Consider the following 15,083-nt stretch of genomic DNA (forward strand, 5'->3'; position numbering starts at 1 on the left):
TCTTCAGTTCTTGAGTCCACTTGGTGAACCTTGCTTCCACTTGGAGAAACAAAGCCTCTGACTCATCACAAGGTGAAATACCTGACCCAAGTGTCATTTTTGGAAGATTCCAAAGCAATGACTCACTGTGCCACATGTCCAAACTCGCCCAACGCAGGTGGGCTTTGTTCTACCTGCTTTGCAACGCAGGTACACCATGGAGCAGTTGTGTTTCAGCGCAGAAGCCTAGTGGAGCACCTGCTTTGATTTCAGGATTGCTTGTTTTTGAGTGTTTTCAGGTGGAGAACTGATCTGAGAGCTGTTGGTTTGCTGACCTTGTTCCTCTAGGGGTAGGAACATCATGTTTAGGGAACTTTGGATCCCTTGGATTATTGACAATTCATGCTTATTGCTGTAAGGCACAAAATTGTCTATAACACTCTTTCCCAAATATTTCCAAACAACTCATTTATTAATTTAATAAAATAAAACATAGTTACATAATAAAATACTTTCAATCCTAGCATTTGTAGCCATTAAGTTCAATAATAATTGAAAAGGCTAAAACTAATCACATCTTCAAAAGAAAAACATAGGGGTGTCACAAATAGGCTCAAAGGTCTCAGAGATATTAGTGACAAGAAGGACGTCATCAGGAGGAGGAGGAGGAGTCTTCAAGATAAATGGTTCAATTTTGTTGAGAGAAGGCAAACACGAGGTGGTGAGATTAATGAAGAAGGTGCAGGGGATTACAATGAGTGCATAACTAGTGTAATAGTCACCAACAAGGGGGGTAATTGAGCTATTTGAACAAACCCAATGCAAAGAAAGAAACCAAGGAAAGGTCCTAAATAACCAGAGCTGATTAAAGGCAAGGAGAGCATATGAATTCACCCTAATGAGTAGAAAGACTAGAACTAGACAAAACTTAGGAAAATGAAACTGGGCTACGAGATTCTCCCTTTATTGTCGAGGTCCTGATTGTTAAGGTAGCCTCGAGCCCTACCACTGCCAACTCACTGCACAAATTGAGCTCTTGTAAGAGAATTGCTCCAATAACCAAGATGTAGGGAAAGAGAATCCAATTCCTCAACCTACTGACACTGAAGAAACTGGCATGAACAAGGAACTCATTACAGATCCTTTCATCACCTGATATAGCCGATACCATGACAAATTCAAAATGAAAGGGTACAAATATTATATGGGAGCGATTGGAAGGGATCCCTTGCAAATATTGTGCCTGGATGAATTTGTGAAGGAACATGAGACAAACCTGGAAGCTAACATGGGAGAGTCAACCCTCACATGCAGTTACCACTGGATCACCATTAAAACTCATAATGCCCAGGTTCTCCAGATTCATCACACAACAAGGTGGTGGAACTGTATGAGGCAGGAATATCTGTATGAGGTTAGATGGAGCATGTGAATTTATGGAGGCATCACATGCATGGATCAAGTACTTCGCTAGACTCATGACATCAACCATCCTAGCCCATTGCATATTAACTCCAAAACTTAAATGTCCCTTTAAAATGTCACCAAGGGAGCGGTGCGATGAGTTTTGCATATGATTGATTAGAGTAATTATATAAGACTTATCGTATAGTTTTGAAATCTTTAATTCCATTGGTTTCTGTTCGACCCGTGTTGAGGAAGTAGGCTAGATTAGCTTGACAATTTTCTTCTGAATTTTGGCCTCTGAGAATATGAAAGAGATACTTTGAGAGAAAGCGTTCCAAAACATGATTTATTCTTTTCAAGAGGAGCTTGAGGTGGTTCTCTTTTGGAGAGGAGTGAATATTTAGATGTTGTATTGCAATCATAGAATCTCCTAGGATTATTAGCTTGAGAATCACAATCCTCGAGCCAAAGTTAAGCCTAATATTAGACCATACATTTCTGCTTGGTTATTGAATTTTTTGGACAAACCCCACAAGTAATTGGTGACAATTTTTCCTTCGGTATTAGTGATAATTTCTCCCCCTCCTGACACCCTTGTTATACTAGAAAATTTTAACAAATTGTTTACATAATAAAATATATAAACAATACAATTGAAACTTAGATGTACAATTTCTTGTCACCATTGATGATGTTATTGAAGGTACTATTATTATTTAAGCTTTGGATTTTTTTTTATTTTTATTTTTTTATGAATTCTATGTTGCTTCCTCTCATCTCAATTTGTCTTGGTTTGGAGATTTTGATTGATCTAGAATCACATTTTCTTCTACCTAATTCGCCTAACCCACCTTACTCTAAGGGCCAAGTGAGGTTCCTACTTCTTAATTTAAATCCAAGGCAACATCATATTCCTTTTCCATTGTATTCTATGGTACAACATCATGCTCTTTTCATAGTGTGTCCATATTTATTTTGGTTTCACTTTTGGCTCATTAGTGGGTATGTCCAAGTGAGTTAGCCCATCCTTGTTAATCACTTAATGTTATAAATTTGTGCCTACCGAGCAAGTTGATGTTCAATGATGCTCCCTGGCATGCCTTGAACCTTTTGCACAATGTGCTATTAAATGTCCCATTTCAAAACAAACTTTGTAGTGAAAACACACATTTCATAACCCAATGTTGTATCCAATAAAACTTTTCACTACTAAACTATTGGTGTTTTCTTCCATTTCAAACTACCTATCTTACTTTATAATGAATAGTTTCCTTACTATAAAAATACTTGGTTTTCCTATGTTTATGAGCACCTATAACAAAGTTATATAAATAGGCTTCGTTCAACTTATATCATCAATTTCTCTGGATAAAATATTGGTTATTAACTTCGTTCACCTCATACAAACTCTTGTAACTCAACATGTCCAACAATTAACAAAGATTATTAAAGTTTAATTTCATGCCTCACACTTATTATCACTTATAAATTCTACATATTGCAAGGTCTCATTTCATCTCTATTTTAAACCTATGCTAAATGTGTTCCACTCAACCATATATATATATGGTTGAAGGTTTTGGCCCACATGATATTCCTGGAAGTATTAGTCATATGTCACGCAATCACAACCCATGTGATCGCACATGGCTTATCTGTTATATGCATTTCAATGGTTATCATTTAAGTTCATAATCTAACGGTGGGCATTTGTTAGGGTTTCTCAAAATACATAATCCCCTTTTTCAAAAATCATTTGCTTCTTCTGGCTTTGTTTCTTATGGCCAGAGCGCCACTCCATTATTTCATAAATGTGTCTTGTCATTCCTTATCCATATGGATTCTATTACACTTGGTGGCTTTGGGTTTGCATATATTCACAACCAAGATTTTAAGTTGTCACTTAAATACAAAGGTAACTATTGTCAACTCTTTTTGGCAAAGTTATTTAATGGAAATTTTCATTTTTCTCGTATCCTATGGATTCACTTTATTAATTATTTTCTCACTTATTTTTTAGATTTCATTATAGGTAAAAAATATGGATAAACTACCATGAGCTCTATCTCACTTGGGCCTTGAGGTTTTGGATTTGAAAATACCATCATGAGGTAATATTTTCATTTTATCTTAAATTCCCTGTACAAATTTAGGTTTCTTAATTGTTTTTGTCTCTACTTTTAGCAAGGGAGGGTCTGACTGCAACTAGGGTTACTCAATTCTTATGTGTCATCTTTGGATTATACTTGGTAAACTTCCTCTCTCTTTCCTGTCAATTCTAGCGTAATTTTGTTTTCAAAGATTTAAGCATGGGTTAGGTTTTTTACTACTGTTTATCTTCAAATCTTGCATAGAGATAGGATACATACAATATTCTCTCCTCATTCAATTTGTTATGATAATACATGAGTGAGAGAGGAATGATATTCTGGGGTTTTCTTAGAAATTCGTGTAGTTTTTTCCAATGTAACCCTAGAGGGTTAACAATTGAAGTTTATGTATATAATAGTTGTGACTATCCACAACTACAACAAAAAAATCATTGTCATGATGATTCCTCTTAGTTTTGATATTGAAATTTTTCTTTCTATAAAATTTTTACCCTAATATAATACTAATGTGCATCTCTCCTAGCGTGCATAGCTCTTGGGAGGACCAATTTTGTTCTCACTCTCAAGTATACATTTACTTTCCTTTTTCCTAGTACTTCTTATTTTAAAACTTTATAAAATATAAAATCCAAGTTCTAATCCCTTGTTTGTACATTCCTATTTACAAGTATGGTCTCCAACAAAAGGGTTTACATGGTCAATTTGCGCAATGACGTTTTGATTGTTCTAGAGTTAACTTTAGCTTCTTTGTTCCATAGGTCAGAAATTGGCAATCTATTATGAGTTTGTATGAGGTTATGATGGATGTTGACTCTAAATGTTTATTCATGAAACCTAATTTAGGGTTTTTTTTTTCTTTACCATATAATTGTCAGATTTTATACTAGAGTATTAGACTTCGATGAACTATAACCCGTTGCTTCTATACAACCTTTTCATATATATGAATAGCTTAAAGTTTCATTTCTAGACTTTTCAAGTTTAGAGTTATTGTATGAACCTTAATCATGAAAAATGTGGTTATTGTGTTTATAATTTCATATAAAGAGAAAACCCTCTCTTATCAATGGCTAAAGTCATACATTTTACATTCAGATCTGTCATTCTATTCTTTTATTTGTTCTAAATTTCATTTCACACCTGTATTTCCTACTTTGGGTTGGGGCATGGTTATATTAGTATGAATTGAAAACGTTATAAGTTAACTTTGCTAAATTATTATGTATGTAGTGTTTTGATTTCCAATAGTATTCACCTTATTGTAGACCTATAATATACAGGGTTGATAAGTTTTTTATCTTTCATATTTCATCTAGTGTTCTATTATTAGCTCAAATCATTAACCATTATTCATATCAATGTATTGTATTCATGGTTCTAAACCATTTTACAACCTTCTTCTTATGAGAAACATATATACGTTTCTACTGTAAGTAATAGAAATATTCTCTGGAGTTTCAACCTTGAGCTTCTCACTAGTTCCTTTATTATTCTTGATTAAAATCTATGTCTGGTATTCTTTGAAGAGATAATAAAAATCATGGTTAACTGAATAATCCAATTGTCACTTTACTAACTTATTTCTCTAGAATTTATCTTTGTATACAAAGGATAGAAGTGTATTTCTGATTCGATTATACATACCCATCTTAGTGTAGATACATTAATCTATAAGTCATATTAACTAATAATCAATTTCTACTAAAATCACAAACAAATTGGATAATTTATTCAATCTATTGGAATAATTCAAGTATTCCATCTTTCCTCACCCAAAAAGTATAGTAAATTACTCACTAGTTCCCTCTGAGGGTTTTACCATATAGACATTTTATTTGGTTTATAAAGATCTAGTTTAATAGTCACTCTGATAAATAATATATACACATGCATATACTTATACAAATTTTTGGATGAATAATGATAACATTTCTTTATGATGTACAATTGAAACTCTATCAACTACTAGTTAAGAGTAGTTTATTCCCTGCCCACACTTTAAGATAATATTTTCTTTCCTTACCAAATGGGTTTATTTTACTTGTCAGTCCCAACATAATCAAAAGTACATGTAGAATATATACAATTTAATTAAATTAACATTCTACATAATATGTTCAGTTGATTTCAAACAACACATTACTTACATATGCATAACTTATTTCATATTTAGTTTATTCTTTAATTCTTCTTTCAATCTACGATATTGGACTAACATAAAATACAACATATAAACAACAATTAACATGCATCTAACCATAAATTAGTTGCTTGGGGAATGCTTAGGAACATAACACATTCCACCCAACCATGGTTTGTTTCCAAGAATTCCCCTCGAGATCAGACATTCTTTCCTTCAAGAATCAACAACCATGTTGTGTTCCTGTGTGGTTTTATTATAGATTTTCCCAACAAATTATTTCATTAGCAATGTCCTACTCTAAGGGTATGCATCCCTTAGTTACCTAGGCTTTTTGTTTTAGTCTAAGAGAAAGGTCTTCCTTTTTCTTTAAAATGTGCATTTCTCTCCCACTGTACTTTATTCTACTTTTCACCCTACTTAGCATTTCTCTCCAGCTAAGTGTTTAGCATGATCTCTCTCCCATTATGCTAATTTATTTATTAGCTTTCTCCTTGGGACTTTTAGGAGACATTTTGGGATGGTCCACCATGTGGACTTAACCACTAGCATCTTTATGGAAAGAAGTCTCTAATACTCAAGTGCTCTTTCCCAAATATTTCCAAACAACTCATTTATTAATTTAATAAAATAAAACATAGTTACATAATCAAATAGTTTCAATCCTAGCTTCTATAGCCATTAAGTTCAATAATAATTGAAAATGCTAAAACTAACCACATCTTCAAAAGACAAACATAGGGGTGTCACAAACAGGCTCAAAGGTGTCAGAGATATTAGTGACAAGAAGGATGTCATCAGGAGGAGGAGGAGTCTTCAAGATAAATGGTTCAATTTTGTTGAGAGAAGGCAAACACGGGGTGGTGAGATTAATGAAAAAGGTGCAGGGGATTACAATGAGTGCATAACTAGTGTAATAGTCACCAACAAGGGGGGTAATTGATCTATTTAAACAAACCCAATGCAAAGAAAGAAACCAGGGAAAGGTTCTAAATAACCAGAGCTGATTAAAGGCAAGGAGAGCATATGAATTTACCCTAATGAGTAGAAAAGACTAGAACTAGACAAAACTTAGGAAAATGAAACTGGGCTATGAGATTCTCCCTTTATTGTCGAGGTCGTGATTGTTAAGGTAGCCCCGAGCCCTACCACTACCAACTCACTGCACAAATTGAGCTCTTGTAAGATTATTGCTCCAATAACCAAGATGTAGGGAAGGAGAATCCAATTCCTCGACCCACTGACACTGAAGAAATTAGCATGAATAAGGAGCTCATTACAGATCCTTTCATCACCTGATATAGCCGATACCATGACAAATTCAAAATGAAAGGGTACAAAGATTATATGGGAGCGATTGGAAGGGATCCCTTGCAAATATTGTGCCTGGACGAATTTTTGAAGGAACATGAGACAAACCTGGAAGCTAACATGGGAGAGTCAACCCTCACATGAAGATACCATTGGATGACCATTAAAACTCATAATGCCCAGGTTCTCTAGATTCATCACACAACAAGGTGGTGGAACTGTATGAGGCAGGGATATCTGTATGAGGTTATATGGAGCGCGTGAATTTATGAAGGCATCACATGCATGGATCAAGTACTTCGCTAGATTCATGACATCAACCATCCTAGCCCATTGCATATTAACTCCAAAACTTAAATGTCCCTTTAAAATGTCACCAAGGGAGCGGTGCGATGAGTTTTGCATATAATTTATTAGAGTAATTATATAAGACTTATGGTATAGTTTTGAAATCTTTAATTCCATTGGTTTCTGTTCGACCCGTGTCGAGGAAGTAGGCTAGATTAGCTTGACAATTTTTTTTTGAATTTTAGCCTCTGAGAATATGAAAGAGATACTTTGAGAGAAGGCATTCCAAAACACGATTTATTCTTTTGAAGAGGAGCTTGAGGTGGTTCTCTTTTGGAGAAGAGTGAATATTTAGATGTTGTATTGCAATCATAGAATCTCCTAAGATTATTAGCTTGATAATTCCCAATCCTTGAGCCAAAGTTAAGCCTAATATTAGACCATACATTTCCGCTTGGTTATTGATTTTTTTGGACAAACCCCACAAATAATTGGTGACAATTTTTCCTTCGGTATTAGTGATAATTTCTCCCCCTCCTCGCACCCTTGTTATACTAGAAAATTTTAACAAATTGTTTACATAATAAAATATAGAAACAATACAATTGAAACTTACATGTACAATTTCTTGTCACCATTGATGATGTTATTGAAGGTACTATTATTATTTAAGCTTTGGATTTTTTTTTATTTTTATTTTTTTATGAATTCTATGTTGCTTCCTCTCATCTAAATTTGTCTTGGTTTGGAGATTTTGGTTGTTCTAGAATCACATTTTCTTCTACCTAATTCGCATAACCCACCTTACTCTAAGGGCCAAGTGAGGTTCCTACTTCTTAATTTAAATCCAAGGGAACATCATATTCCTTTTCCATTGTATACTATGGTACAACATCATGCTCTTTTCGCAGTGTGTCCTTATTTATTTTGGTTTCACTTTTGGCTCATCAGTGGGTATGTCCAAGTGAGCTAGCCCATCCTTATTAATCACTTAATGTTATAAATTTGTGCCTACCCAACAAGTTGATGTTCAATGATGCTCCCTAGCATGCCTTGAACCTTTTGCACAATGTGCAATCAAATGTCCCATTTCAAAACAAACTTTGTAGTGAAACACACATTTCATAACCCAATGTTGTATCCAATAAAAGTTTTCACTACTAAAATTTATTTTTATTATAAAATCTTGGTTAAAGTCCATTTCTACACATATTCAAGCATATATTGTGATACTATGGTTGTTTGTTTCATCACTCATATATTGGAATTCTTTAAGCACATTTCCAATAGTTGGTAGAGAGGGTAAACCTTAAAAATGAAAGAGAGGGTAAAACTTAAAAATGAAAAGGTTGATTTGGAAGTTTAACCCACATATGTATGGAGGATAAAGTTTCGTCTTTAAATCAAATATGCAAAGCTGTTTAGAGAGAGAGTAAACCTTAAAAATGAAAAGGGTAGATTTGGAAGTTTAACCCACATATATATTGAGGATAAAATATTCATCTCTAAATCAAAATATAGACTGGTGTTTAGAATTTCATATATAATTGAAACTATTCTTTTATAAAAAACAAATAAAAACTTTTTTTATTGTCTTATTATTTTAGCCAAAAATTTGTTAATTGACGACTATTAATTTAACATTGCTCACTATAATTCATAATATATAACTTTGTAAAATAAATATTTATTTTTGAATATTATTAAAAGAACTACTTTTTCATTTTGACCCTACAAGACCATAGGATACCATAATTTAAAAATTTTATTACAACTTTTACACATCATGACCTCACATACTCTATACCATAATTTGCAGATATGATGACATATCGATAATAACCTCAGGTATTCTATACTATGATTACAGTAAACATGACCTAACTATATAACTAACTGCTACAAACTGACCCATCTTAACGTCCATGCAAGAATCACCATCACACAAAGACTAAATCGAAGTTCAGCAAGTCGTCCTCACGTAGGTCTCTGGTACGCTGAAGAAGGGAGTATCGGCGACAATAGGGGAAGAAACCGTTGCCTCCGAGAGCGAGTTTCTGAACTCTGAATCAAGAGGGAGGAGGTCGGCCATGCGAATAGACCACCGAGAAAAGTTGAGGGATGGTCAGCACATAGGTTAGAGACAATCAAATCTTAACTATCACTTCGATTTTAACTAGGCATTTTTAACTCAGTCACAGAGAATATTTTGGAATCCAGAGGAGGTTAATTGTTTTACTTTTATTTTAAAATATTCTTCAAATTTTATTGAGAAGGTTTTCAGCTTTATTCACATTAAAATTTATTAATTTGAAATATGTACATCAATAAATTTTGATGTAATTATTGTTTCGAAAAAAATCGATTAATAAATTTTGATGTGATTATGAAGAAAACTTTTTCAATAAAATTAATATAAGTCACAAAAACCAAAATTCAATAATTATTCCCCAAATCTTATTCAAAATCAAATATTCCAACTTACTTTCTTATAATTCTGATCGACCACCGAAAGTTATATGGCAGATGCTTAATTTCCTTTCTCATACATAATGCTTAGCCCACGTTTTCCCAGATTTCTTGCCTCAATTTTATAACTGAGCTTTACTTAGACACGTTATTTGACAGAGTATAAACATTGCTTAAGATTATGGTCTTTACGTGTCACTTCTAGATTTTGTTTGGAATTGTGTGGTGCAGAACAGGGGTTCTGTCAGGAATTTTTGGTGGTGGACAACAAAAAGCTCGTTAAAGTCTATGAATTACACGCGTCCCTTTACAGACTTCAGTGGAGATACGCAAATAAGTATTCGGTGGATTACAAACACCACGTGTAAAGTAAGCAGTGGAAAAGCCGTGTTATCCATTTTTTTTTCTCTCAAATGAAAGTTGGACAACCAAAAATACCTACATGCTGCGCAAGTACCCAGCAATTTGGCCGGTGCGTTTGTCCCAGGAAAAAATTGTTAAATGCAGAATCCATGGCTGTCATCAATGGAAAATCTCCAACAGCCAAATGTTTAGGGGATGGATTTTCATCCAGCTGTGTGAAGACAGGGAAAACACTTAACTGTTGTGTGGTTATGTTGTTTTATAAATGTTGGAAAGGATTTAAATACCATTTGCTTTAGAGAGTTTGAAGAACTGGTAGTGGCAACAGAGGTGGGAAAGGTAGTAGAGGTGCAGCTGGAAGATTTCTGGAGGCAAGTTTTAGCAAATGGGTTCTCAATATACGAGCTTTGATATAGCAACAGCCTCGTCAAAATGGGAGGATTTGTCAGGCAACAGGATAAAGTTCCTGTGCAGTTATGGAGGTCAGTTTCTGCCAAGGCCATCCGATGGTCAGCTTCGCTATGTTGGAGGAGAGACCAGACTTGTAACAGTGGACAGAAGCATCACTTTCCAAGGTTTGCTTTTCATGTTTTTATAGATTTAGATAGATGTATTATCATATAAATTACATGATTGATAAATTTTCCACAGTAAGTAATTACAATGCTTGTGCTATTTGTAAGGTTGAGAATTTGTAAAGTAAGATGGAAAAATCTTTGTGTTATTTGTAAGGTTGAAAATTTGTAAAATAAGATAGAAAAATAAAAATAAAAAATTGAATTTTTTTTTTTTAAATTTTATCTATACAACTGAAATATTCGATCAAACATCTGTAATTTTTCAATATTTAAAAAAATAAAAATTATGAAAACCTGTTCTAAAACACACCACACCAGAATTTAGACAGATCTATAACCATATACCATGATTATAAGTTAAAGACAGATTTCCTTCTTTTATTTTGTTCATGGCAGTAATGTTTGAGAATTTTCTGCATGGGTAAGCTGTTATAGATTCTTTTATTTTGTTCATGCCACTAATGTTTGTGTATTGTCTACACAAATAAGCTGTAAATTCTCCAAATCTTGTTATCTGTTCAGATCTTCTAGCATTATCCATCTGCTAGTCTCCATCTGCCATTATCTACAGGAACAGCCGGCTGGAATGACGTGGACTTTTATGTAACAGCTCATTATATTCTCTTAATATAATTTACATGATGATTTTCTCTCTGAAAAATAAGCTGTAAATTCATATAGATTTTCTCTCTGAAAAATAAGCTGTAAATTCATATAGATTTTGCTAAGCTATTTGAGAATTTTGTGCATGGGTAAGCTGTTATAGATTCTTTTATTTTGTTCATGCCACTAATGTTTGTGTATTGTCTACACAAATAAGCTGTAAATTCATATAGATTTTGCTCAGCTATTTCGGTGGTGGGGTTCGTTTTGCAAAATTTTCCATTTTGTTTGGTGTTTCCTGTATTCGTATTTTATCGTTTCATTCTTAGAGTTGGTATTTTCTAATTACTTTGGAGTGAATTATAATTTTATATAAAGATGTGTATCTATTGAGTTGTTGTATATTGGACTTTTTTTATTACTCTATAATGCAGGTTTTTCTATATATTTTAGGTTATATAATATCTTCACACCTTGATGGATTGCGGTTTTCTATATATTTTAGGTTATATAATATTTCAACACCTTGATGGATTGCGGTTTTCTATATATTTTAGGTTATATAATATTTCAACACCTTGATGGATTGCTTTATGGGTTTTGTGGTTCCGTTTGATTTGACTGCTTAGACTGAATTCCAGCTATTTGTATGATTTTCAAGCATATTTGCTTTTTTATTATGGAAAATCCAGAGAGATAGAACAGTCGTCAAATCTCTGTGAGGAAAATTTCTTATTCCACAATCAAAGTTGTCATATGCCAATTTAATTTCTCGCTGGGCTATAAACTTAAACCTTAAACTTATCTGTGGCTTGGAAAACTTAAAATTAAATTATTATTATCATTATGCACATTTCACTCTAATTTAATTTAATCTTATAAATCTTTGATTTACAAATTTTATTCACTCTAATTTAATTTAATCTTATAAATCTTTGATTTACAAATTTTATTCTCCAGATTTTATGAAAAAGCTGGAGGATGTATTTGACACCATGAGCGTGAATATAAAATACCAGTTGCCAATGCTGGATCTGGACGTCTTGATATCTGTAATGTGCGATGAGGATTTACAGAACATGATAGATGAATACGACAGATACGACAGCCACAGAGAAAATAGTCCCCGTTCTCGCCTCAAAGCTTTCCTGTTTCCTCAAACAACACCGCTGCCATCGGTAGAAAACCAGGTGAGCCCAAAGCAAAGGTACATAGATGCAGTAAATGGACTAACCCCAATTTTAGTGAAACAAAAAAAACCCTCATCACCATTGTTGAAAGTTCCAGAGTACTCTTCAGATCCGGAATCCAACGGACCAACAGAGATCGATTGTCAATCCCCAATGGCCCCCTGGATGGACGATCCCCCATTAACATCTTGCCCTTCTTCCCCTTACGAGCAAAATGTGAGGAAAATTCCCTCCGAGGGAACCGGCATCAATTCTCATTCCAATATGGAAATTCACCTGCACAGAGTCCACAGCTCTCCCAACCTGATTCGACCTGATCAGTCCAACATCGTTCCGGTTTCAATTTACAATATTGTGCCAAACAGGCAAGTACTCATGGGTAATAATTGCAATGGCCGACCTGCAATTATAAACAGAGGAGGGGGGTCATGCACAATAACAGCTGAAGGATCACTGCAGCTTGCAACTCATGCTGCTCCTAAGGTTAAAAGATCTACATACGCTTCCAATCGAACAGGCAGCCCTCTCAAGTACATGACAGATCACATGAATGCTAACGGGACATGATTGTATCTTCTATATTTCGACCATTAAGTTCAAAGTTGAGTAGTGTTCAGTTCAAAGTTCAAACTTGAATTCCATGGTTACCCCGGGTTGTTTCAACACTGTTTGTAAATACAAGAGGAGTTTGGGCATCTTCAAATGCCATGAGCTTCTGTTGGCCTGAAAAGTTGGGTTTTTCAAACAATGTACACAGGATTTTAGAAGTTCTGAACAACAACATGCTATAACTTTTTATTAGTTTGTCTATTAGTCAAAGACCCCTGAAATGTTGCCCTGTGTGAATATTTCACTACAGTCAAATGCATTTTAATGGAGAGACACTATGAATTTTAATTCATATGGCAAGATTGAGTATAAATATAAATCATTTCAATTCAGCATTATCTAATTATTTTTTAAGGTTTGTTTTTTTCTTTTAAGTTTTTTGGTTTTTGTTTTTCCCTGGTTTTAGACATTTGGATTGTGAAGATTATATAAGCTATCATTCTATCAAATCTCTATCAAATCTCAAACAAAATATCCCCAAAAAACTTATGTCCCAAAAACACTAGACCATAATTGCTTTCATATCTACGAAAGCATTCTTATATCATGTATATTGCAGATTTAATAATTGGGTTCATATATGCAAGGGCATTCTTATATCATGGATATTGCTGATTTAATAAACATGAAATCCATATCTTTTAAATGTTACTTTGCTACCGATCTATTACATATTAAAATCTACAATCAACATAAATTAAAACATTGTAAATACAAATGCCAAATCCTTGCTTTTTGCTGCTATAAAATGGCTTGGTGTATTACACCCCCTATCTGTTTGGTACATCAATGATTCCTTTATGCATAATCTCTGTCATCGTCCAGGCTATTGCATGGCTTATAACATCAATAATTCATTTTATACAAGGTCTGCAATCGTCCAGGCCCTTGCCCTTGCATGGCTCATAAGCTCAGAGATAATTTGTTTGGAAATAAATCTTTTACCTCTTGGTCATTCAACCATGACTTGGGTACAGATACACCCACCTTTTCTGGTATAATGCTGGTAAAATGCATATTCTCTTCCAACTCCGTGCTCATTTCAAGATGATTTATACATTTTAGATAATTTGTTTGGAAATAAATCTTTTACTTCTTGGTCCTTCAACCATGACTTGGGTACAGATACACCCACCTTTGCTGGTATAATGCATATTCTCTTCCAACTCCGTACTCATTTCTAGATGATTTATGCATTGTAAATCTACCAAGAGCTTCCAACAACATCATAAAATTATCCCACACTCAAAATGTATCCTACTTAATTTCCTGAAAGTTTAATTTATCAAAGCAGAGTTACATCCTTTATGCAGTGCACTCCAATAATCAGCATTAACATATCCCATAGAGAAATCTAGATTTGCCATAATTTATGGCATAATATGTTTTAAGAGATCTCCCAAAAAGATTAAGATTCAACACAAACATATATAATTTTTTTGTATGAAGGTAAGGGTTCTAACCACAAAACTTTCATGGTTAAATTTTTAGGGACTTCCCTACGATAAATAAATATTAAATTTTTAGGGACTTCCCTACGATAAATAAATATTCTTAAAAAGTCTGGTATGACAGAAACATAAAATCCATGCGTGTTTGCAACTAATTTCATTAAAAAGTCTGGTATGACAGAAACATAAAATCCATGCGTGTTTGCAACTAATTTCATATAGATGGCTTAGATGGCTTCGATAGATTGATATACCTTTCCGAGGGCTTTAAGGTTAAAAAAAGTTTATGTAATGGAAGATGAATGAAATTATGTTATTTTGGTTATTGCGTTTTTAAGGGTTGAGATATAAGCTGTTTTAAGAAAAAATTATAATGATTATGGTTTAGGATTATGGTTAAAAAAGTTTATGTAATGGAAGATGAATGAAATATGTTATTTTGGTTATTGGGTTTTTAAGGGTTGAGATATAAGCTGTTTTAAGAAAAAATTATAATGATTATGGTTTAGGATTATGTTTGCAATTTAAGGTGGTGAGGAGGTTTTAAGAAAAAGTTATAATGATTATGGTTTAGGATTATGTTT

General features: G+C 33.6%; 1 protein-coding gene across 1 annotated transcript; it reads left to right on the forward strand.

Annotated features, from left to right (window-relative positions):
- Positions 1-10,125: 10,125 nt before the first annotated feature.
- On the forward strand, positions 10,126-13,386 carry LOC149180974 (uncharacterized). The gene is made up of 2 exons (XM_089418244.1): positions 10,126-10,643; positions 12,210-13,386. Exons 1-2 carry the CDS (start codon positions 10,454-10,456, stop codon positions 13,004-13,006), a joined length of 987 nt encoding a protein of 328 aa, XP_089274370.1. The 5' UTR covers positions 10,126-10,453; the 3' UTR covers positions 13,007-13,386.
- The last annotated feature ends 1,697 nt before the right edge of the window (positions 13,387-15,083 follow it).

This window comes from Pinus tabuliformis, chromosome 3_2, assembly GCF_031772625.1.
Source record: "Pinus tabuliformis cultivar Carrire ecotype Pingquan chromosome 3_2, CPIR1, whole genome shotgun sequence".
Classification (NCBI taxonomy): Eukaryota; Viridiplantae; Streptophyta; class Pinopsida; order Pinales; family Pinaceae; genus Pinus; species Pinus tabuliformis.

What these genes read in the sequence shown, in the direction of transcription:
- LOC149180974 (XM_089418244.1), top strand. Translation starts at nt 10,454, where the DNA reads ATGGGTTCTCAATATACGAGCTTTGATATAGCAACAGCCTCGTCAAAA. An exon ending in CAGAAGCATCACTTTCCAAG is followed by an intron (nt 10,644 to 12,209) that starts GTTTGCTTTTCA and finishes TTTATTCTCCAG; the next exon opens with ATTTTATGAAAAAGCTGGAG.